A 25357-nucleotide genomic window follows, 5' to 3' on the forward strand; every position below is an offset into this window, starting at 1 on the left:
GCTAAGAGAATGGTAAATGTATTACCAAAATTGATAAATATGCATCACTGTGAGGGGAGATAAACAACTAAACATTAAGAGAGCAAAGATGATACAGAGGGAAGTAGAATGTAAGAAAATACCACTAACTGGTAGATCTTGATATAGGAAAAGCATTCAACAGTCAGCTGTAACTTTATCGGTAGTCAATGTACAACATCTGTTTTCCTGAAGAAGAAGAACAGGGTTAATTTGGAAGATACATAAATAGTCAGACAGAATAATTAAAATTTGGAGGATTCCTCTCTAACAGGCTGGTACTTAAAGACAAGAGCAAGGTAGGGGTGTCATTTTTGACCTTTATTTACTTTACATTTAGAGCCATGGGCAAAGAAACTACGTGACTCACAATTTATCACACCATTTATATCCATTAATCAGGAAAGGTTGGCTGTTTGCAGACAGCATTCGTTTGCACTTGATGGGTCCAGAAGAGGACATTTTGGTGTTGTGGAACACTTTGAGAAAGTGTCAAGTCTTCAGCATACAAAATTAATGAAGATAAAACAAATGTTATACCAATTAACTAGACAACTACAAATTAACTGGTTCAGCAATGCACATAATTTAAGGAGTATTTAGGTATACAGATTAAAAGGGATTCTGTTATAGTAGCTAATAAGTAGGAAGAGACTAAATAAAAGCTAACATAAAAATTGAGAAAACTGAAAATGTTTGACTGTGGATGTGGTTAATGGGTTACAGGCAGTGAGACTGTTTTAATCTCTTTGGTTTTGTACAAAGGTCATGCATGTTTTTGGCAACCAGAGGAGATGATACAGTTGCAGGAGTTTGGGTTTTGTGGGATGGGTTGATTCACCACATAGAACAAGGTGGTGTGGAACTACCTGGTTTGAAGAGATACTTTACAGCTATGAGTTTAAGGTTCATCCATATACTAAATCAAAGTGGAAAGGAGTGATGATGAAACCATGTCAGGGGTGTGAGAAACAAGGAAAGAGTAGGGATTTTGGATACAGGCTCTTAAGGACAATAGCAATCATACAGAATATCATATTCATAAAGTAGCATAAAGTAATCCAAGATGTAAACCAGCATGGGAAATAAGAAAGGAAATGTTTTTACTAAGGATCACTGCAAGTAGGGCTATATATAAAATAGGCAAGAGGGAACTGAAATACACTGGAGAATATTAGCCAAGAATCCAAGGTAATGGGAAAAAATAACCTAAACGGGAAAGGTGATAGTGTGGCATGAGGTCAACAGGAAGTTTGGACTGCAAGTCAGAGACCATCTTCCCTACCAGAGGTTAATATCAGCTTATCGGCAAAGAAAAGGATAGGGGAATGCCAATCTCTGGCAGAGTTTTTGAGTACAGAACAGAAGCTGCTGTTAGAGAGTGATAAGAGAGGCACACATAACTGGTAATAGATACAAAGGAACAGCAGCAGGACCTATGCAAGGTTCCCAAGTATGGAAAGAAGTCTGAAAGTTTAGGATTTTTCCTTGGAAATATTTGCTTAAGTATTTGATACCCCAAGAAGATTTCAGAGATTTTTTTCTCAAGCAGACAGCCAATGATGGATGTGTGATGGGGAAAAGTGAGGTTAAATGGGAACATGTTTTTTGGGAATATAACAAATTAAGAGATTTTAAAAAGTCACTACAGAGCAGTGTGTGAAAAATGTTGATGGAACAACAAATGGTAGTAACTAAAGAAATTATTCTTTTTAACTAGGACATAGGATCTGAACTGCTTGGATAAATTAATGCCCACGTTTAATGCTGTTATCTAGAGAAAAAAAATCCTAAAAGATGGAAATCAAAATCTAATGAGAAAGTGAATACTGTAAATAACATAAAATAACTAGAAATGGCACCATTAGGAAAGGAACAGAACAAACTGCATACAAATTGATTTTTAAGGGAACATGGAAAATAATGTTCAGGATGAGGTGGAGTGAGGTCAGTTAAATGAGCAATTTGTGTAATGCTGAAGTGAATGATTGTGTGTGTGTGAATAATTAGAAATATCACTTGGGTTTGTTTTTTCTATTATCTTGTGTCTCTCTGGCAACTGTGATTTAATAAACATGCTGGCAAAATCTATTTCTATTAATTTTACTGAAATTGTCCCTACTCTTCTAGTACTGACGTCTCTTCTTTTCTGACTATATGCCTTAAATTTAAACATTTATAACTCACATCTATAGACAGAGTAACCACAGAGAATTAAAGTGATCACTTGGCTGAATAGGATACATTATTTATGAGTATAACATATGTTTTAAAGTACTGGTATATTATTTTTACCTTTGTCTTCTCTTCATTCTCCCTGTAAAATTCTGCCATTTGCTCTTCCATTTCTTCTATGATGTCTTTTAGAGTATCTACTTGATAGATAAGATTAGTCTTTTCGTTGTCAAGCTGTGCATTGGACACCATAGCTTTCTTATACTTTTCTTCTACATCAGACATTGAATCCTGCAGGTGTTAAATTACATTTTTTCTGTTATTAAACAAGGCAGATTTAACCTGTACAAAATGTACCAATACCTATACAAACAATAACATTTGAAAAAGAAAATGCAACTCAAGTGTTCAAATTAAAACTGTTCACTGCATTGGCAAATGGCACCTCACAGAGTCCATCACAGTTCCAAATAAACATTTCTGATTCATACTAATTATGTTAATGAAGGAAATCCTGACTAAAAAAAATATATGTATGCAAATTAAAAGAACTTGCAAAATATGTCGTACAGAGCACTTCTAAACTGGGTGTGGCTCCCTAGAAGTATGGCACATGCACAAAATTATCTTGTATTTTTGTTTGCTACATCTAGTTTGAAAACTTACATTTCAAGTGATTTTATAAACTTAGCCCAAGAACTTCTCAAAATTCTGAAAAAAAACTTTAGTGTGGTTTTATGTACTCTGTTACACAAGTCTACAACCAATATTAAACTAATAAGGTGAAAAACAAACACAGGCTACAACAAGACAAAGTTGAATGAGGGAAATGAATAGGGGGGCTTGGAAGTATGTTAGGAAATGATTCAGATATTCCATTGCTGTGAGATGATAAAAAAAGCAAGAAACATGCTAAATTATTCAACAGTAAATAAGTGCAACTGCCTTCTTTAAAATACTGATTATTCCCTACATTGTGTCATCAAAACCTGTAAGTCCTTCTAGTACTACTACTTATACTGTAGCCATACCTCTCAACCTGGAAATCAAAAATCTGGACAAAAGCCCATAAAGTAGTTACAAACCTGTACACTAATTATGGAACCCTGCCTACTCCAATGAAATTGTGGGATACCAACTTTCAAACACAAACTGAAGAACAGACAACCAAAATATGGCCCCAGAGTCCCCCTGCAGCTATTCCTATGTCCCATTACTTGGCTATTTTGCCCCATTTACCATAAACACTAATGTGTATACTCCTTTACTTCTACAATGATTATTTGGATTTTGTTTTACATTTTACAGCACAAACACTAATAGACATCTGCTAAACAAAGCAATACAGTCTCACAATGAAAACAGACTTGGCATTAAAACTTCTCTGCCCTTGAAACTCACATTCATTGAAACACAAACCCATATCCAAAGAAAATGCATTTGGCCAGTGGCAGATAAAGATTACCTTTGGGCTGTTTTCAAATCTTAGGCCCCTTGCATACGAAACAAGAAAAATACATGTGTTCTTTGATATACCTTCCTGACTTTATTAGATTATATTTATTGTATAATACAGCACACTTATTAGAGCGCATTTTAAATTTATTGTTTGAACATTTTTCCAGTAAGCAATGAAACAAAATGCATGAACCAATAATGACAAAACTGCCCAATTCAGAATATTTCAATCACAAAAGTCTACTCAGACTTCTAAAATCCACCAGTATCAGTAAATTTTCACAATCTCATTGTTTCTTCTACAAGTAAAGTGCCTGATGCTCTTCAAGAATAAATTGCCTATGTTGCATTAAAAAATGATAAGCTAGTAATATTTCAATAGGGAATGGATGGCAAACTGATAACAGGTTCATAGTTAATAGGTATCTCTGCTAAAGGACATTCTCAGGACTGCAGCTTCCACCCCCTTTAAAAGTATAACAGTACAGTATCAGTAATCCATCTACAGACTGTGGGAGTAGAACCCACAGCCTTCTGCAGCAAAAGTAGGTATACCTGTTGTGCTACTAACAATGCAAGTAGACTTTGCATAAGCAGCACTAAACTTCTTTTTCGCCGAAGATCTGTGCAGCACAAGAAATCAGGAAAAAGCCAAAATTTATTGGGGGAGAAAAGCCCAAAACCGGGGACACATTTTAAACACTGCTTGTATAATCTTAGACAGTTGCTAGAATAAAATTATGTGTTACCATGTGTTTCCTAAAAGATAGGAAGACAAACTTAAATAGCTATCATTATTTAGTAAATTCAGTTCTTACTGATTTGCCAGAAAAAAATAAAATGTATGGTTTTTAACATTTGTTTACTGGGAAAGTCTGACTTGGAATGAAGAAAATTTTCAGCAGAGGACTAGAGAGAAATGCTTCAGACACATATCTTTGTATTGTGGGAGGAAAGCCACACAAACACAGGAAGGACATGCAGACTCCACACAAAAAGCACTTCAGCCACAAATAGAACCAGTGAACCTCTTGCTGTGAAGCAACAACACTACCACTGCACCATGCAAATTTTAAAGGAACAGACCAAAAGAATGAGCCAAACACATTTTGTGAAAATTTGTACAGTTGAGAGCTATAACTCCTTCATTCAGAAGTGGTGGTATGGGTATTATGGTTAGAGAACTCAGGCTCTTGCTTCTTGTACCAAAGGTACAGGGTTTGAGCCTGAGTAACGCTAACCACTAGGTACATGTATCTGGGGTATTTTACATGCACACACACACACACACACACACACACACACACACACACACACACACACACACACACACACACACACACACACCTTCACATAAATAAAGCAGCAGCACCTTCACATAAATGCGAACGTAATTCAAATTGCTTGTGTTCAACTTCTAAATGGCAATACGGCACCGCAGCACAAACATGTAGAGATGGAAATAAATGCATTCATAATCGCAACAAATGTGCTTTACCTGGAAAGAATGGAAATAAATGCAGCTGCAGCAATAATAAATTCCAATTGCTTAAAAGCTCGGCATTCAGGCATCTCAACTGTCCTCTCCCTCTTGTAAACTCACTCAGCCAAGAGCAACCACTCAGCTAAATTCTGACAGGCTGTTCACGAAGCTGACATCACCGTACATGCCTCCGCGTGATGAAGTCACTCCGAAAATAAAAATTAAAAGACAAGAAATTCAGAAATGATGGGGTGACACTCTGGAATCGTGGCACCCCATTATTTGACCTCAAAAAATGGTAAAAACTGAAAGATTCACTACAGTTGAGAGGTATGTACTGTACACCATATATCCTTCTGTCCTAGACATGATGGAATAGCATACAGTTAATCACAAAGTACTTTGACCTAAAACAATCACACAGCATTTGCCTATTTTTTAAAATAATGAATACCGTCACTGCACCCTCCTACACTACATTACTTAACAGTATTCGGACTACACTATATTACTTAGCCATACTGATCTACACACACAATACATTTTTGTCTACTCTGGCAGACCTGTTTTTGACTGACTCTAGCAGATATCAGCATTCTTCCTCATGTTAACTTTAGGAGTAGATATATCTAGATTACAGTTCTATCAGGTGGCTCCAGCTGGTGTATGCTATCAGTGTGAGTGCCCCACGCACCCATCAACCAGCATTCACTTACTTTTGCAAACCTTAAGAAGAAGGAAAGGAAAGGGAGGCTTTGCAAAGAGAGAAAAAAAGTGAATTGAAAATAAGGAGACAGTTTCTATTATGCAGCAATACTTTTGACCTCAGTAGCTGCTCTGCTGCACTAGTTTAGAAACGTGATGGCAGGCTTGATGGTACTTTAAAATCAGCTCTAAGTTAAGTTCTTAAAGAAGCCAAAATACAGCTGTTAAGTGTCCATCTCTCTCGCCATGTCTCGGACTGGTGAATGATAACAACTATAGTCCCAAAATAAAGCAAATTAAGTCTCTTTTTCTCAGGTCTTATATTGGTAAACAAGTGATAGTCCTCTCAAGTTTGTGCCACTCTGACAAATAGTCAAAGCACATTAGGTGAAAAAAAAACTCTCTTGACAGTGTCTTGCTTTACATACAGATAAACTATTATACAAAAAGTCTTCAACATACCACGAAAGCCTCTGGTAAATTACAAACTCTCTGCCAAATGAAAGTCTCTCAAATATCTTGACAACTACTTACTTGGCAGAAGATATGTCTGTTGATCCCAACTAGGAGGACTTACGCCTGTCACCTCCAATTTCTTTTTTTCCGAAACACCTTTATTAAATCATCACATTTTACATTAAAGGAGAACAATGGGATTCCATTCAGAAATGTTCAACATTTCTCCACTTTTCCAACCTGCTGACTGATCTTGCTAAAAATACCGAATAAGGCAGCATTTAAAAACTATTTCAAATGTTTTTCTCAAACAGTGCAGAGCCTTACTGTACTGTTATGGTTTCAGTTTTAAAAACCACCTCTTGTGCCACAGAAAAGCTTGCCCTAGTCTCTCAAATGCTGACATCAGGACTGCTACAAATTAAAAAGAAGTTATGTTCTTACCATAACATTTCATTTGTTGTCAATCTTAATCTGTTCTTGACCCTTGCGTAGTCTGTTCTGATCTTCAGAACCGGTTCCCGGCCAATATACAGCTCGTGCCAGCCAAAAAATCTCTCGAGCTAAGACTCCACCAACAATGCCCATCCCTATATTACCTCAGATCAAGTTTGCAGCAGTATAGATAGCCAGAAGAATCATTACGAAATATGAAGAAGCCATGTCCAAAACCTAACAAGGAACCCAGGACAAATGTTCAATCCTCTGGGAATTCATAACAAGAGGGGGAAGGAGAGTGGGATACCCAGAAGAGAAGAAGATCGGGCAACAGATGGAATGTTATGGTAAGAACATAACTTCTTTACCTGACGGTATCAATCTTCATCGATTCCTGACTCTTAGGACAGAGTCCTCAGCGACTTTAGATCCTGGGTTAGGGAAGGATATTACTGAGAACCATAGAACTAAAGGAAGCTCTTCCCTTGAAGACCAGATCCAATTTGAAATGACTGATAAAGGTATGTGGAGTAGTCCACGTTGCTACTGCACATAGCTCATTCATGGAAGCCTTGGAATGGAGAACATCTGAAGTGGCCAGTGATCTGGTGGAATGCACTTTCACAGACGTAGGTAACTTGAGATTCTTTTTATTATACATGTTAAGTAATGCAGTCTCTTAGCCATTTTCACAAAGTAACTTTGGAAACAGATTTCCCTAAAGTTGGGCCTGAAAAGGATACAAACAACTATTCTGATTTTCTAGATTCTTTAGTTCTGCTGAGATAGACAAGCAATTAGCTGTGAACATCCAGCAAATGTAGGCAATATTCACCTTTGTGGAAAAATTAGTAAAGAAAACAGGCAAGTCAATGGTTTGATTTATTTTGGACTCAGACTACCTTTGGGAGAAAGGATGGATTGGATCTGAGTGAAACTCTATCCTTATGGAAAACTACATAAGGGGGTTTTGAGCACAAAGCCTGAATCTCAGAGACTCGTCTTGCACAGGTAATAGCTATGAGGAAAAGCGTTTTCCATGAAAAAAACTAAGTTGCATTTTGCTGCTGGCTCAAAGGGTGGAAGCACCAGTGACTGAAGAACAAAGGTCAGATGCTGTGGAAGTAGAGAGTCTTTAAATGGAGGTTTTAAATGCAGGGGTCCTTTGAGAAACACTTTACATAATCTATGTGAAACCAGAGGGAGGTCCTCGAAACCATTATGGAAGTTGGAGATGGCAGCTAATTGGACTTAAATTGTGGAGCCGGAAGCCCCTTGATCAAAAAGAACAGCTAGAAATTCTACAACTTTTTCCACAGGTGTGGAGAAATGATCAAGATTATTACTGTAAGCCCAGGTTGAAAATCTCTTCCACTTACTAAGGAAGAGTTTCCTGCTGGATGGTCCATGGGTAGCCAGCAGAATTTTCCTCACCGGGGAAGGTAAATCATTATGACTGGCGACTAACTGAATTGGAGGAACCAAGCTGTTAAGCTTGAGAATTTGAAGGTTGGGATGCACCAGTTCCTGAGGCTAAGAAAGCAGATCTGGAACTGGGTCCAGAATCCATGTACAGTGAACTAGATGAGGCCATAGGAAGGGGAACCAAGTTTGTCGAGGCCAATAGGGTGAGATGAGGATCACTTTGCTTCTCAACCTCACTGCTTTCTTGAGAAAGAGGAATAAGAGGGAAGGGGGAAAAGCAGAGAAGAGGCTAGGGGGTCAATTGAGGGGAAGAGCATCTCTCTGTGACTCCCCCTGGGGGGTTAGGGCAAAATAACTTTTGCAATTTTTTTTGGGGTGATGCAAAAAGGTCCCAGCAATGGAAAATCTCACTTGCTATTCTGGTATTGAGATACCACTCGTGAGGCAGTAGAAAGCATCTGCTCAATTTGTCCACTATCACGTCTGAGCTTCCCCGGATGTATGCTATCAGAAAGCGGTTGGAGGAAACTGACCACTGCCACACTCTGAGGGCTTCTCAACACAGGAGGTAGGACTTGGTTCCGCTCTGTTTGCTGATGTACCATACCATGGACATGTCTGACTGAAGTGCAATGGTTCCTACAGGGAGGACAGATTGAAAGGCTTGCAATGATAATTGTATTGCCCTCAACTCCAGAATGTTAAAATGCAGGCTGGCCTCTATTGGTGACCAAGTGCCTTGGACTGTTCTTCCCAGATAACCCCCCCACTCCATCTGGGAGGCATCTCTGGTCACTAAGGTCTTGGGTTGAGGAGGGACAAATAGGTGGCCTAAAAGGATTCCTTCGGATTCCATCTACCAGGACAGGTCTTTTTTGCAGAGTGGTGATAAGAATGGGGTAGGTCATTGGATGGGTTAGAACAGACTATTGTGATACTTGAATGAGACCGTCGTCCAAGTAAGGATAGATTTGTATACTTCTTTGTCTGCAAAATGCAATTACTGGTGCCAGGCACTTTGTAAAGACCCTGGGCGCAGTAGATAAGCCAAAGGGTAGTGCAGAGAATTGGTAATGCATGAAGCCAGCCTTGAAACGGAGGTATCTTCTGCACAATTCCCTTATTGGGATATGCAGGTATGCCTCTTTTAAGTCTAAAGTCACTAGCCAAGCGTTCTTGCCCAGCATGGGCAGAAGCTGCTGCAAAGTTAGCATTTTGAATTTTGGAATGTCCAGGAATGTGTTCAAAATTGATAAATCCAGTATTGGGCACCTGGCCTTGTCTTTCCTGGGTACCAAGAACAGTCTTGAGTAAAACCCTTGTCCATTTTCCTGTTCTGGTACTGGCTGAATAGCCCCCATATCCATGAGGGACGTAACTTGTTTCTGTGCCTCTGCCCATTGATTTTTTGGCAGATCTGGCCAACCGTTTGGAATTGGCAGAGTGTGGAAATGAAATCTGTATCCCTGGGATACTATGTTTAATACCCACTTGCCCTGGGTTATTAACTGCCAATTTTGAGCATAAAGTGCTAATTTTCCCCCTAAGGGAGCTGCCAAAAGAAAAGTGCTTGGTGATGGCAGAGGGAAATCATTGAGACTGTTGACTGTAGGGTTGCGCTTTGTTTCCTCCAAATTTGGAGGTAGAGGCACCCCATTGCTTTGACCTGTAAGAATTCTGTGACTGGTATCTGGAGCCTTTAGGGCACCTGGTTTTCCCCGTGGAGCTCTGTCGGACACAGGAAAGGACCAATTTTTTGTAGGCCAGTGTCTACTGAACCTTGGTGGCTGCACTTGTAAGAAGTCTTTTACAGTTTGCATAGACTTAGCTTTGTCTTCCATCTTCTTTAAAACATCTTCTGCCTTAATACCAAACAGAGTATTATGCTGTAAAGGTGCATCCAGCAATTTAGCATTAACATGATCAGGCAAATTTTGCTCTTTTAGCCAGGCATGTCTTCTAATCACAGATCCATTAAATGCGGCCCTGCAGGAGGCCTCTAAGGAATCAAAACCACATTGCAAAGTATGCTTTCCAACTTGTTCTGCTGCATGCAATAATTCTTGCAATTCTTTATTTTCTACACATTCAGAAATCATCATTTTCTGTTTCAGTAATCCCATAACATGCTGTTGATACTTAAGCATGTGAAACTGGCAGTTTAAGGCCCTAATTGCCAAGGCTGCAGATGTATAAACCTTCTTTCCCCATCTATCCAGCGCCCTGGAATCTCTATCAGAGGGGGTAGGATTTTTAGCTGATGAGGCCTTTACACCTTTGGGACCCTGTGAGATAGTTTCAGAGTCAGCAGCAGGGTTTTTGAATAAAAATTTGTGCGAGTCAGGAACCCTGTAATATCTGTCTGGCTTGCTAGGAGCTGGAGGTAAAAGGTCTGGAGTCAAGCTTGACTCCGAAAACATATCATCAACAATGTCTAAGACAGGAGGTATGTCTAAAGGCCTATGCTGAGTAAGAAGAAGGAAATCACTAAGCTCTCTTTTGAATCTGAGAAATCTTGACTCTCCCAATGAAAATGCTCCCTCAAAGTATGCAAGGTTTCTCCAAAGTAATAATATTCAGGAGGAGATGCAGATGGGATAGATTCCTCTGCATCAGAATCCTCATAGGGTGATATAGAAAATTCCTGATCAGAAGAGAAATCAGAAGAAACAGAAACCTGATCTGAAGATTCATAATCAGTGTCTTGCCTAGGCCTCTTATCAGGAGGGGGTTGGGAACCCCTGATCAAGGTAATAAGGTCTTCAGCCATTTTGATCATCTGTTTTTTGGGCATAGAGGCCTGAGCACGTGGCTCATGCATCATTTTTTTAGCTTTAGAAGTTACTTTTTGTCTTTGATTTTGAAGCTGGCATCAGTTTTATATAGAAATGCTGAGGCCTGAAGACACCTTCAGAAGCCGGTGCCTGCTCAGCGGCTCCGGACCCATCCGAGGGAGAGACATCCGTGGGTACAATACTTAGAGAATCTCGCGGCATGCCGGACTCCACATGGGTCTCAGTAGAGGCCTGCGAATCGAAAGTAGCGGGTAGCAGGGGCTGCTAAAGCACCTCACTGAATACTGGCAAACAGGCGACTGGCTTAGGAGAAGCTTCGTCATCGGTTTTGGACCTCGACGGTCTGTCTCTGTCCTTTTCTTTGTGTTTTTTGTGAACTCCAGCAGACGGATTGCTATCCAACGACATTTCAGGATAGTTAAATCTGTTTCCAAAATATTATGAAGCAAAGATATACCGACGCTTAATAGTGTGCTGGTTAAATCTAACACAAAACCGACAGCTAGGCACGTTATGATCTGGGCCTAAGCAAGGAATACAATACAAATGGAAATCCTTATGAGGTATTTGCTTCCCACAAGTAATGCAATTATTAACTTTTACTGACATCAGAATGGAGCAACAAAAAGTTTCCCCAACGGGGTACTTAGCTTTAAGTGAAGACTTCGGTTCTGAAACTCGAATTCGAAAATGTCAGGAGATGGCCGACCGCCACTTGCGAACTGCTTCTGCTTCGGGCACTGCGCGGCAAGAAAGACTAAAGAAAATGGCGTCAGCTGCTTGTTTTATACCCCTGACGACCTGACGTCATGGAAGAAGAAACAGCAACTGACGCAGGACCCAAGAGCTTGGAATTCGGACCGACTGAGGGCAACCTCCCAGAAGATTACCCAAATGTAATGACTGCAACAGTGGAACACGAAGATCATCATCCCTGCACCAGGTGGGAGAGAGGCATGGGAGGAAGTAGAAAAACCCCTGGCTGTTAGGAGCTGATCAACCAATCTCGCTACATCTACTTCAGTGAGACTCCTGGAAGAGCAAACAGACAATCAAGAAGGGGAATTCTGGCCTTTCTATAAAGGGACTAGGAAGATGACAAAGAAAGGTGTAAATGGAAGGGGAATACTTTGTCCTGGGTGTATAGAGAGGACCACTTTTCGGCACCGAAGGGGAAGGTAATAATTGCTGCAGTGCAGTACGAGATGTCTAAAGAAGCCAAAGTCGCCTAATTGGCTGGTGCTGAGGAAGAAGTCCGTTACGAGAGCTTTGGAATCTTAACTTTTGGTTCCAAGGTGGAACCAACAGAAGAGGAATTTTTTTTTTTTTTTTTTTTTTATGTCAGTGCCGATGAAGAAGTCTGTACCAAATGACTAGTTTTGGAACCAGAGGCCTTTGGAGACTTATCAGCCTTGGATAAAGCTTCTTCAAAGGAGGTTTAAAGAAGCCCTTTAAGAATAAGTTTATTGCGATGTTCTACCAAGGCTCTACTACTGAACGTCTGGCAGACACAGTATTCCAAGTATTAGTGTGGAGCACCTAAACAATAAACAAAAGGAGAGTGCCCATCAGAGTTAGGCATTTTCTGCCTGCAGTCCTGGCACTGCTTTAACCCAGTCATGCCTTTGGACTTGTCTGCCATGTTGACAACTAAGAAAGGGAAGAATGTCAACAGGCAGAAAAAGCAGTCGTACTCACATGCACACAAAGGACAGAAGAAAAATTCTACAACCAATGGTAGAAAAGAACTACCTAATGGCAGACAGGAAGAGACACAGAAAAGTAACTGCCAATGATGGTAGGGAGAAAGTATACCAACGGGTATGGAGAAAACTCAATTGCTCAAAAAAAAGTGGGTAGAGATGAGAAAAACAAATAGAGTTTTACTGAAAAGGGAGAAAGGAAAGTAGACAGGTTAATAAATATTTTGATATTTAATTAGCTGTGAGAGGAAAATCTGCTGATGCGTCTTGCTACAAGAGCAGCATTCGAGATTTCAGGTAATATAGAGGGGGCATTGTGGGTAGTCTTAGCTCGACAGATTTTTGCCTGGCGTGACCTATATAATAGCCAAACCAGTTCCGAGGTTCAGAACAGACTAGCCAAGAATCAAGAACAGATGAAGCTTGACATCAGATCCGTAGTACAATGTATTCTAGAAGCCTGTCTAAGTAACAGCAGAAAAGCCTCAGTTGTAAATAAATCGCTTCATAGTTCACTTGCTGCTGGGTTTAGCACTGGAGCACTGATACTGCAAAACAAGACTGAAATGGAATGTATTCCCCATAAAGTCTTGCTCATTCCTGTAATGTAAATCTTTTTTGTGGTAGTCCTGGACTGCATACTATGACTTATATTTTGTTTCTATACACTGTCAGTAAAGCAGTACTACAGTAACAATTTTTCGTTCCTAGTTTTCCAAATTTATTTGTGGTTAATTAACATTTTTAAGATAATAAATGGTGTGTGAGATAAGAAATAAGTGTAGACAAAAGTCTTCCTAACAGCAGACCACCAATCATGCCTGCAAATAGCAGCAGCTGCATTTCCAGTGCTTGTATATGGGTCTAATACTATATTTTCGAAAGTTTCAAACATCGAACACCATATGGTCGACACCATGTGAGCGATATTTAACATTTCAAAAATATAATAAAAATAAATAAATAAAAAACTATACTTACCTAAACGCTGTAGGCAAACCTCCTGCACTCACCCGTTATTTAAATATTCCTACTCCGAGATTGCACTGCATTGAAGTAAAGGAAAAATATTCCCTATGGCAATTTCTGTTTTACATGCATGACATTTCAACCAATCGGGTTCGATCACGCGATAGCAACCCCTTTTATTCAACTGATATACAATCATGCTAACTCAGAAGCAAAGAGATAAAAAAAAAAGTTATTTACTTACCATAACATTCCATGTGTTCACCATCTCGTCCTTTATTCTCATTGACGGGGGTTGGATCCAATCCATAAGATCCATCTTGGCCATTTTAAAAGTTTGAAGTCTTCAGCAAACTTCGTGGGCATCATTCTTATCCCATAATGCAACCTCCTAGCTTTCTCAGATCTTGTTTGCCACTAGTACTCTTACAGAGGTAAGAGAGAAAAATTACTTATGTATAAATATATATACATATAGCTATATATATCAAAATATATACCAGAGTATACATTCTGAAGCTATATGGCCCTATAGTATCCAACCTGGGCTACTCGGTTTCCCAAGAGTATAGGCAGGGGGGTACGGAGGGAGAGTTGTAAGAATAAATGACGAGATGGACAACACATACTGAACATTATGGTAAGTACATAACTTCATGTGATGTTGTCAATCTCGTCTTTACTCTCACTGATGGGACCATGTCCCCAGCAACCTGACTTTTGGGTGGTTCATGGAAGAATATTCCTTAGAACCATACAGCCAAAAGAAGTTCTACTCCTAGAGGCCAAATCCACTTTGTAATGAGTAATAAAGACATGAGGTTTTGCCCAAGTTGCTGCAGGCACATATTATACAATGGTAATCTAGCTTGAAAGGCTGCAGGCGTGCTACAGATCTTGTAGAATGAGCTTTAACATTATCGGAAAGTGTGTAAATGCTACATTTATAATTCAAAGAATAGAAAAGTGTAAGCTATTTTGATAAGGTAACTTTTGTGACTGGGTTACCTTTTTTAATCTCAGAAGAAGAGATAAAGAGCTGATCTGATTTTCTTATTTTAGAAGTTCTATGCAAGTAGAAATGTTAACTGTCTTTGAACATCTAGGAGCTGTAGTGAATATTCTCCTTTATTTTTAGAAGTTAAGAAAGAAAACTTAGCAGCTCTATAGATTGGTTGAGGTTACTTTCTGAGACAACTTTCAGTAGAAATAAGAGGTTAGTGTGTAAAAAAAAAACTGACCTTATGAAAAACTAGGTATGGGGTCTTAGCAGACAAAGCTTGCAATTCAGAAACTCTTCTGGCTGAAGTAATAGCCACTAAAAAGAGTTTTCCAGGAGAGGTACTTCAACTTACATGTAGCTGATGGGAGGACAGATACAAATCCCGGGGGGGGGGGGGGGGTGATCAATTTTTATATGGCGGGTCTGAAAACTGCTGCCAACTCGTCCCTAATAGAAGCTGCAGCAGCTTCTTCATTGAAAAGTTTTGTCAAAAATTCTAGAAAAGAACGTATGGACATCAGAAAAAGGGTCCGATTCTTGCTGACCCATTTAACAAATCTCCTCCATTTACTTTGGTACAATTTTCATGTAGATGTTAATGGGAAGCTAACAAAATAACTGGAGAGGAAAGGGACGGAAACTTGGTGATCACGGGAACTGGAGCAGCCAAGTTGTTAGTCTGAGACTGCCCAGGTTTGGATGAGTCACTGCTGACAGGTGAGTCAGAAGGTCTGCAGGAGGATTCAGAATCCATGGTACATCCCGAAAGTGAGGGTGAAGAAAGGGAAACCAGATTTGATGAGGCAAAAGTGGGCAATCAGAATTATTGCAGTCTCCAACAAACTTGCTTTCTTCAAAAACTAGGGTATTAGAGGGACTGCAGAAAAGGCACAAAAAAGTCCCAGAGGCCAATCGGGAACAGGTGCAACGCCTGGTGACTCCCCAGTGGGGGGGATCAGGGCATAGTAACTGCAGCATTTGGCAATGGTGGGTGATGCAAAGAGATTGCAGCAAGGCTGGCCCCATTTGCAGAAGATCTCTTCAGATACTTTCGGGTTGAGGGACCACTTGTGAGGCCATAAAATGGCTCTCCTCAACTTGTCCACAATCACGTTGGATTCCCCCAGGATGAGCATTGCTATCAGAAATGGTTGGAGACAGTAGCCCATTTCAGGACCCTCATAGCTTCTCAACAAAGGGGGTAAGAATTGGTTCCTCCCAGTTTGTGTACCAGACTAGGGACATATTGTCCGACTGGATTGCTAATGTTCCTAGAGGGAGTGCATCTTGAAATGCTTGCAACACTAAAAGCACCATCCTCATCTCCAGGATGTTAATGTGCATGTGAGCCTTGTGTTCTTGCCAGATGCCTTGGGCTGTCTACCCTAGACAATGCCCATGGGAAGAGCCCATGGTCACAGTGGCCTGGGGTTGAGGGGGGTGAAGGGACGGTCTTGAGATACTACTAATGGATAGTGAAGCCACCATTGCAGATCCTTTTTGCAGGAGTTTATCATGAATTAGAGTGAGACTAAGTAACCACTGAAGTATTGGCATATGAAAACAAGCTAGGGGGAAAAAGTACAATTGCCGCAGCCATTTTCTCCAGTACCCAAGAACCAGTCTTGCAGATGCTCGCATCTTCCTGATTAACACTCTTATATGGTAGCGAAGATAGTCTACTCTGTCTTGTGGAAGTCTTGCTACCATTGCGATTGTTTAACTCTGCTCCTATGGAGATCAAGTTTTAATATGGCTCTATTTACAGATTTTTCGTAGTTTACAGTAATACCTAGGGAGGAACATAGTTGAAGGGTATAGTCCCTGGCTTGTAGCAAAAGATGCCTGCTCGGGGTGGTTATACGCCAGTCGTCCTGATATATAAACACCCAGAATCCTAGGCGTCTCAGGTGAGCCAACACTACTACCATGCACTTGGTGAACAATATGGGGGTCGTAAGTGAGTCCAAAGAGCAGAGTTCAAAATTGGAATGGACTGGCTCCTTGCCAGAAGCACAAGTACTTTCTGGATCACCTTTCTATTCGGATGTGGTAGTACGTATCCTGAAAGTCTGTAGAGCACATCCAATTGTCTTTTTCCAGGAATGGAAGTATCAGCTGCAGTGTTACCATCCAGAACTTGATCTTTTTCACAGATTTTTTCAAATTGCTAAGGTGCAATATGGGTCTCCAGTACCCTATTTTCTTTGGAACTAAAAAGAATCTTGAGTAAGTTCTGGATCCTCTCTGGTCTGACGGGAGTTCTTGCATTACTTTTCCTTAGCAACTACTGGATTTCTAATGTTGCTTGTTCCTTTTGACTGGGTGGAACATCTGGAACTGACTTGTTCACAGGAGTGGGGAAGGTAAGGGAACAACATATCATCTGGATGTTATGTCCTGCACCCATTTCTCATTTATATTTTAGCAGGTTTCGCGGTGCAGGGACAATCGACCCCCAACTGTTTCCAGAGGCAAGCAATTGGCATTCCTTCAGGAGCACTGGAAAGGTCTACCAAAGAAAGATTATCTGACTCTGCAGGCCTCTCCTGCCATGATGGTGGCGTCTTCCATTACTGTTCCCCCCTTTGCCTCTAGGAGAACATTCACCTTGTGTGTCCTAGAAAGACCTTTTGAGATTTTCTGAGCCACAGTTTCCCACTCCCTCTCTGACTTTCAGAAAAGGATCTGGTAGTGTGGAAAAATGCACTCCAATAGCAGATAAGGTATTCCCCTCCTGTTCACACCTGGTGAGCACCTCTAACTTTAGGCGCAATAAGAGAACAGCTAAAGGGGGCGTTCACAAACGAAGACTTGAAAGGCACCATGAAAACATAAAGGTACATCCAGTCATGCCTCCTGGGAGAAATGGTTGAACCCACCACTCCTCTCGCTCCATCTGTGACATAAGATACGAGTCTCATGGATGACTTGACAACAGAATTAAGGGTGGCGAGCTGAGCATTGACTGTTTGCCACCACTTCATCTACAGCTCCTTGGAAGGAATCAAGGTTTCTTCAACAGATCCCTCTGTAGTCTTGTGAAGTGGATAAGGTAGCTTAGTGACCACAAAGAAAAGGTCGCAGATGAAAAGATGCATTCCCCGTACCTATCCATGGTCCTGGAAGCTTTGTTAGGATGATGGATAGAGGAATTGGTCTCGGACAGTACTTTTTTGGTGGCAGCCACCACAACCATGGCATCAACTGCTACACCTTTTGTCAAATGAGTGTCTTTTGGGGCTATAATGCATTTATTTGGACTACCAGCTGTAGGTTCTATGGAGTCTGGGGTCTCCCAAGCCTTCTGAAAGATTAACCTAATAAACTCATTAGAAAGAGGGGTCACCCAAGAGGTTGAAGGGTGAGACTCAAAGTCCTTCAGTTACACCAAGACCTCAGCCGAAGGGGTTGTGGACTGTCAGTCACCACTCTGCTTCAAAATTTCTAGGATGTCTCTAAAGGACCCATCTTGAGAAGGTGAGGGTGGGGCTTTTTGCTTAATCAAGACCAGTGTCATAAGAGATAGACACCTCCGGGGAGTCAAGATGCTTCCCTTTGCAGGTCCTCTGCCGAGGGACCTACTCAGTGGGATATACTGGAGAGGTTTCAGAAGAGGAGGGAGTCCCCTGTTGGGCATCCTGAGGCCTGGGGTTTTTGCAGTCCTGTGGATACAGTATGTGTGAAGCTAAAAACACCTGGCAGAGCTGGGTGGAAGATCAGGGGGGTCTGAGTCTGAGACTGGGAAGTAGTCAGCATTCTCCATATGACTTCAGAAGCTGTCTGCTCCTGCAATGAAAAAAATCCCTGGATCTGACAAATAGTTGTCAGAGCCAAAGACATCTCCAGCGCATAAGACAGAAGCTCAGAAACAAAGGTAGGAGCCAAACTCACATTCTTTGAAGCACTCAGAGGCAGGGTCAGATCCGAAGAGATCAGAACAAGCTCTACAGACCCAACCGAAGAGTTCCAACTCCCAGACATTCCCTGCTCTGAGTGGAAACACTCGAGGCAGTTACTGGATCTGGGGAACATATGGGTTTCAGACCAGATACAGATACTAACTGGAAGTCAGAATCGTCTGGCTCTGAAACCAAAGGAATGATCAGAGAAGGAGCAGGCATCAGCTGACAAGACTGTCTTTATCTGATACCTGTGGGTTCAGAGCCAATAGTAATTTGGCCAATGCCGGTATTTTCAGTAACCATTGCCCACCCTATCCACATCCTTGTCAGAGACGCATGGTGGACTGAGAGGACAGGGTAAGAGATTTTGACCTTAAAGTGAAGGGAGTCGAAAAGGAAGGAAATCAGCTCTGATACCTAAATTCAGTGGGCAAAGTTCTCTTCTGAGCTGAAGTTTCAGATAAAGTAGACTTCGGAGCTGTAGGCTCTGATTGCTCCAAGGGAGTGCTGGATCCAATTTGACCAATCTGCTCTGTTGATTCAGTTGGAGGCAACACTTCCACTATTTGCTGCTTTGGCTCCAAACAGAATTTTCAGATCTGAAGAAGGTCGTTTTAAAGACATCTGTGATTTTGGTTAAGAAGACTTGGATGATACAGCCACAGAAAAATGGAGTTTTTAACACCCCCTTCAGACTACACTTGTTCTTGCACTCCATGAGCGCTCCCGGGTTAAAAACATGGCAAACCGAACATGACTCTTACAGATGAAGAGGCCCCAAGCAATACACACAGGGTTTTTAGATGCTAAGAAGCATATTTTTTCCACATTGCTCACTTTGACAGCCAAGAGGCTTTGCTTCTTTTTGAGATATATTTGAGAATGTAAGACGACACACACACACGCTTATGGAAGTAAGGACCTCTAAACGAAACAGGACAGGTTAGGAAAGTGACAGTTTTTTTTGTTTTGTTTTTTAAACAAATCGTCCTCCAAATTAAATAGACGAAAGGAAAAAAAAGGACAACAATAAGGGGTAAAGAAATAATGCCCTCTAACTTAAATGGACACTAAAAACCAAAAGAAAGGTGTAAAAGCATTAAAAAAAAAGCATATCACTCACTCAAAATGGGTAAAGATACACCAAATGTTCTAATAGTTAGAACTATCGAGAAAAGAACAGTTAAGAGGAATCAAAGAAAGAAATTTAGAAACACTTCGTCAAGAGCTTACTAGTAGAACGTCCTTTTTCGCAGATCAGCAAATGAGATATGAGAAGCTAGGGGCTTGCATTATGGGTAAAGAAGGATGCCCATAAGCTTTCCTGAAGACCGCAAGGTTTTGGAATGGCCAAGATGGAACCGAAAGACTGGTTCCGATCCCCATCAGTGAGAATAAAGGCGAGATAGACATTGCATCACTAATTTAATGAAAAAAATATGAGGAACACTGCAGAAACATATTAATGATACAGACCATTTTCTTTATATTTTGCTGGATTTTAAATGCATTTTACGGCAAAAAGGGTCATTTTCTCAACTTAAGTTGAGAAAGTTTTGCCAGAATTTACAATATTACAAGCATTTTTCTTTTCAGACTATTTCAAATCCTTGACTAAAATATATGTGATAATCCTTATCCCAAAACCACTGTATAAACTGCTTATGAGAATTCTAAAAAAATGCTCACTTGTTACTTATCCATATTTTTTTGTCCATACCTGTCAGCGGTGCCTGTGTATACTAACACACACACACACATATATATATATATATATATATATATATATATATACACACACACACACATATACACATTTATGCATATAAGTATACACACAAATATACACACACACACACACACACATAAATATATATATATATATATATATATATATATGTATATACACAGGCACATACACATTTATATATATATATATATATATATATATATATATATATATATATATAAAAGTGGCACTAAACCCAAGTATACTGGCGATCATACACTATTTGTGAAAAAAAAGGCTTGGGTGATCTGGGTAGGAAGAAACAGACTGGAGACAGAGTAACGATTTGAGCGTTATCGTTCACTATTTTATTATTACATCAAATTTCATCAGAAATCTAGTAGGTAGCATTCCAACAACGGTTTAAATACATACATTACCTTTACCTTGTGTGATTACCTTGTGTTTTGCTTGCATTCTGTTTTAACAGCATATTAAAACTTCAAAAGAGACCACAGGTCTCTCTGTTCTGAGTCAGGCAGAAAAATACCACTGTCTTTCTAGTTGCCCGCCTCTTAAGTTAATCTGACCATATATCTCATTTCTCTCTACTTTCACTGGCTTATGTGAGTAATCACAAAACCATCACTTTTGAAATCCCACCCCTTCAATTATTTACATTTATTGGCCATCCTACAGTATTTCATAGTACCAAAATACAAAAGTGACCACCCCTATCAGTCCATCTTGCTGTTTTAAAAATAGTAACTCTCCACTAAACCTTAACTTTTTAAACAGGTAAAACTCAAGTTACCTACTTTCACATCTAACTTCTCTAGTGCACACTGCAGAGTGCATTCTTTTCAATCTTACCTTTAAGCATCCCTGTGACTAGCACTTAATCTAATACCTGCTGGAAAGCACTAGGAAGCTTTAAACTCATACAAACACTGCACTCTCCTTGTTAACAAGGAGAAATTAACAGTAGGCACTAAACAGCCTATAATTGCAAAGTTCCTTGCTAAGGAAACAGCTCCTATACTTTACAAAGAAAAAAAAAGCCCCAAACCAGGCATGTCCAAGGGTCAGCTTCCGGTGATTTCTCCTGTCCACGTGGTGAATCTGGGCATACTGGGGCAATGCAGCAATTGCCTCATGTACACAGACAACCCTCTCCTCCTACCACCCAACACTACAACCTGTGAGAGATGCACTTATATAGCCAAAATGGAAGCAAAGCTCTCTCCACCCAAGATTGTGCTAAACAGTCAAGAGGAGAAGGTTAACACCCACACTACACCTCAAGCAACACATAGCCCTTCTAAACCCGCACCACCAACACTCACATATAGCAACACTAAATCCACATATGCAGAGGCCCTTAACTGTAACCTGCCCAAGCAACAAAGACCTCTGAAGCTGAAACACAAACAAACACCAATCACAACCAATGTGTCACATAGTTCACAACACCAGTGTGCCACCCAGCAACAGCCCCTAAGGAAAGACAATGCACCTAACACTTTAGTCATAGGTGACTCTATAGTCCGGCACACTGATGTCCCTCTCACCAGGTTGAATAAGGAGAAAGTTACAGTCAGCTGCCTGTCGGGTGCCAGGATCCGCCACATAACGCATGCACCCAAGTCACTCCACAACAAGTACAAATATGACTCTGTCATTGTCCATGTTGGAGTGAATGACTTGAGACGTACCTCCCTGGACTACATGAAAAGAGACATGGAAGAGCTCTCGGATCATGTGGCCCAGGCAGGTATGACCCTAGCCCTGAGTAGCATCCTGCCTTCGGCCAGAATGATACCACAATATAAGGATAAAATGATTGACTTCAACAATTGGCTAAGCTTATGGTGTCATTCAAAGGGGATCCAGTATCTGTCTGCCTGGGATGACATGATTGACAGACCACGATGCTTTGCCAGAGATGGTCTGCACCTGTCGCCCTGGGATTCAGGTTACTGGCTAAGGCTCTTGCCACCCCTATAGTGCCTTTTTAGGCAAACTTCAAAGGACAAAACCACCACCATAACAGGTACAAGCATGCAAAATCTGAAGGTAATGCTACTCAATGCTAGAAGTCTAAACCTCAAAATGCACTCTCTCGAGGCACTCCTAAAATGGAGAACATCGATATCTGTGCAGTAATTGAGACCTGGTTCAAGGCTCCAGAGAGCACCCTGCAATACCAGGCTACAACTCTTACCACACTTTTCGCCACCAATCCAGGACCGAAACACTAAAGGTGGAGGAGTGTCAATATTCACCAAGGATATTCACACCACCAGGCTAGTTGGCCAACACAATGTGTCTGAAATTCTCCAAGTGCAACTAACCCTAGGTAAGACTGCAATCCAAATTGTAGCTTGCTACAGATCCCCCACCATACCCCAAGATTCTCACTACACCTTTCTAAACATACTGGAAAATATTAAGATAGAACCAAACACCCTAATACTGGGTGATTTTAACTACCCTGCCATTAACTGGGAAAACTACTCATGTCCCAACACCTTTGCGCAACGGTTCTTGGAATTCATAAATTCCAATGCCCTGGATCAACTAATCCATAGTCCCACCAGGGGCTCCAATATCCTAGACCTGGTCATTACCAACATGGGAAATCAATGCTCCATACCTATGGTCACCCCCTCGTTAGTCAGGTCTGACCATAAGCTAATCACCCTTAACATCCACATCCCCACCCCCCAGTAGAGAAACCACCATAAAAAACTTCTCTAAAGCCAACTTCATGCTACTCAAGTCAGAAGTGACAAACTTCATGACACCCATGCAGACGGGAACTGAAAGTTCAACTGCTGAATCCTACACTATGGCACTGTACGAGCACATCCACTCATGCATGAATCGTGCCATCCCAAATAGAACCAAAATGCTCTCATCCAAAAAAAGGAAGCCAATCTGGTGGTCCCCTGCCATAAACAAACTTTACAACAAAAGGAAGAAACTTTTGCAGAAAAGAGGAAAATCCCAGGATGCAAAAAACTCCCTTACTAGCCTCAGTAAGAAACTGAGATGCCTCATAAAATCCTCCAAAGCTAGTTATGAAAATAAAATTGCCAAAGATTCCAAAGACAACCACAAAGCATTCTATAATTATGTCAAGAATCTAAATGGCAATGCTCAGATCTGCTCTGAGCTAAAACAGAATGGCATTAAATATACTGATCTGAAGGATATTGCCAATATCTTGGCAGATCGATTCAGTGCCAACTTCACCCCACTCTCACCCCCTAAATGGCCCATCTCAATACCGGAAGATTGCCAAATTCCAGTAATAACGGCCACACAGGTACAGAACGCACTCTCTAAAGCCAAGAATACAGCATCCATGGGACCAGATGACATCCCGGGCTGTGTACTACATGAACTACAATATGAACTGGCACCTCACCTAAGTGTCATGTTTAATCATAGCCTCACCTCAGGTTTCATGCCCACTGAGTGGCGCAGAGCTATAGTTATCCCAATCCACAGGGGGGATCCACCTTGGATCCCAGAAACTACCGTCCCATCAGTCTGACAAGCCCTATCTGCAAGGCCATGGAGCGTATTATCATGGAACTTATAAACAAAGATATTGGCAACCTTCAAACACTGGACCCCACCCAGTTTGGGTTTGTGAAGGGCCAGTCTTGTCTCCTGAACCTGATTGACTTCTTTGAATCAGTCTCCAGAGCCATGGACAAGGGTAAGGTGGTCCACACAGCCTATCTAGACCTTGCCAAGGCCTTTGACACCATCCCCCACTCTGGAATCATAGATAAACTTACTAAGTTGGGCATTAATCCCTATGTCACCCAATGGGTTGCTAAATGGCTTACTGATAGAACCCACACTGTAAAAGTAGCCGACTCCAAATCCAGCTCCAGACAAGTGACAAGTGGAGTACCTCAGGGTTCAGTCCTGGGGCGCTCTTGTTTGGCATCTACTTCTCTGAAGTACAGGTCAACACTAAGGGACTCTGGCTAACAAAGTTTGCAGATGACTGCAAACTGGGAGCCATTATTGAATCCCAAATGATGTGCATACTCTACAAAAGGGCCTTACAGAAACAGATGCTTGGTGCCAGAGCCATGGGCTCTAGCTCAGTGCCAAGAAATGTATTGTTATCCCCTTTGGGAAAAAACATTTATCCATGAATTACCATATAGGTGGCAGTACACTAAACACAGAAAGTGTGATAAGAGACTTAGGGACACAGGTGGACAGTGGTCTCACCTTCGATAACCACATCGCCACAACAGTCAGGAAATCCTTCTATGTGGCACACCTCATCACGAAGGGCTTTTCATCCAGAAAAAAGGAGGTCATTGTCCCACTGTACTCATCCCTCATTAGACCCATTATAGAATACAATGCCCCATTTGGTATGTACCTCTCAAAACATCTGCAACAACTGGAAAGGCCTCAGAAATACCTCACTAAAAGAATCACAGGCCTAAAGCAGATGCCCTATGCTGACCGCCTTAAAAAACTCCAGCTATATTCTGTCGCATATTGTCTACTCAGAGGCGATCTCTGCTTAACATACAAGGCCATGTCAAACCCAGAGCTGTTGGACATGCTACACTTAAAGAAATCCCAATCCCTCAGAGCTACACGCTCCAGGGATCTAAACCTTGTCATCACAATAAACAAAACATGTTGGAGGGATAGGTTCCTGACCCAGAGACTCCCCAGACTCTGGAATAGATTGCCCATACATGTCAAGCAGAGTGCCTCTTTGGACCTCTTCAAGAGGAACCTTGACGATTGGATAGGAGAAAGGAAATTCACCCCAGGGATCACGTCAGTCGCCCTGCTAGACGGGTCCAGGAAAGTAAATAATGTGGGAAGAAATAGCCAGGGAATTGTTATGGCTAGGCTTGTATAGGCCCTAGGGCTGATAGCCTAGTACTAACCTATGAACCTATGAACATGCTAAGTGCAGAATGACATATTTGTTTGTAGGTGTGGGGGTGTGGACCTGGTTATCTGATCCACTTGAGGAAACACTTCATGTTCAGGCTGCCACTGAGGCCTGGGAAGGTGTCTACTTTCAAGCTGATTTGCC

At 41.2% G+C, this 25357-nt stretch overlaps 1 protein-coding gene across 1 annotated transcript in view; it reads right to left on the reverse strand.

Moving 5' to 3' along the window:
• Positions 1-25357, reverse strand: part of LRRFIP2 (LRR binding FLII interacting protein 2) — a 1911431-nt gene that overhangs the window by 1658197 nt on the left and 227877 nt on the right. Inside the window, exon 3 of the mRNA XM_044075332.1 lies at positions 2314-2484. Within this exon, the coding sequence (XP_043931267.1) occupies positions 2314-2484 (171 nt within the window). The remainder of the gene's footprint in view (positions 1-2313; positions 2485-25357) is intronic.

Source organism: Protopterus annectens, chromosome 6.part1, assembly GCF_019279795.1.
Source record: "Protopterus annectens isolate FY-2018-M chromosome 6.part1, PAN1.0, whole genome shotgun sequence".
Lineage (NCBI taxonomy): Eukaryota > Metazoa > Chordata > Ceratodontiformes > Protopteridae > Protopterus > Protopterus annectens.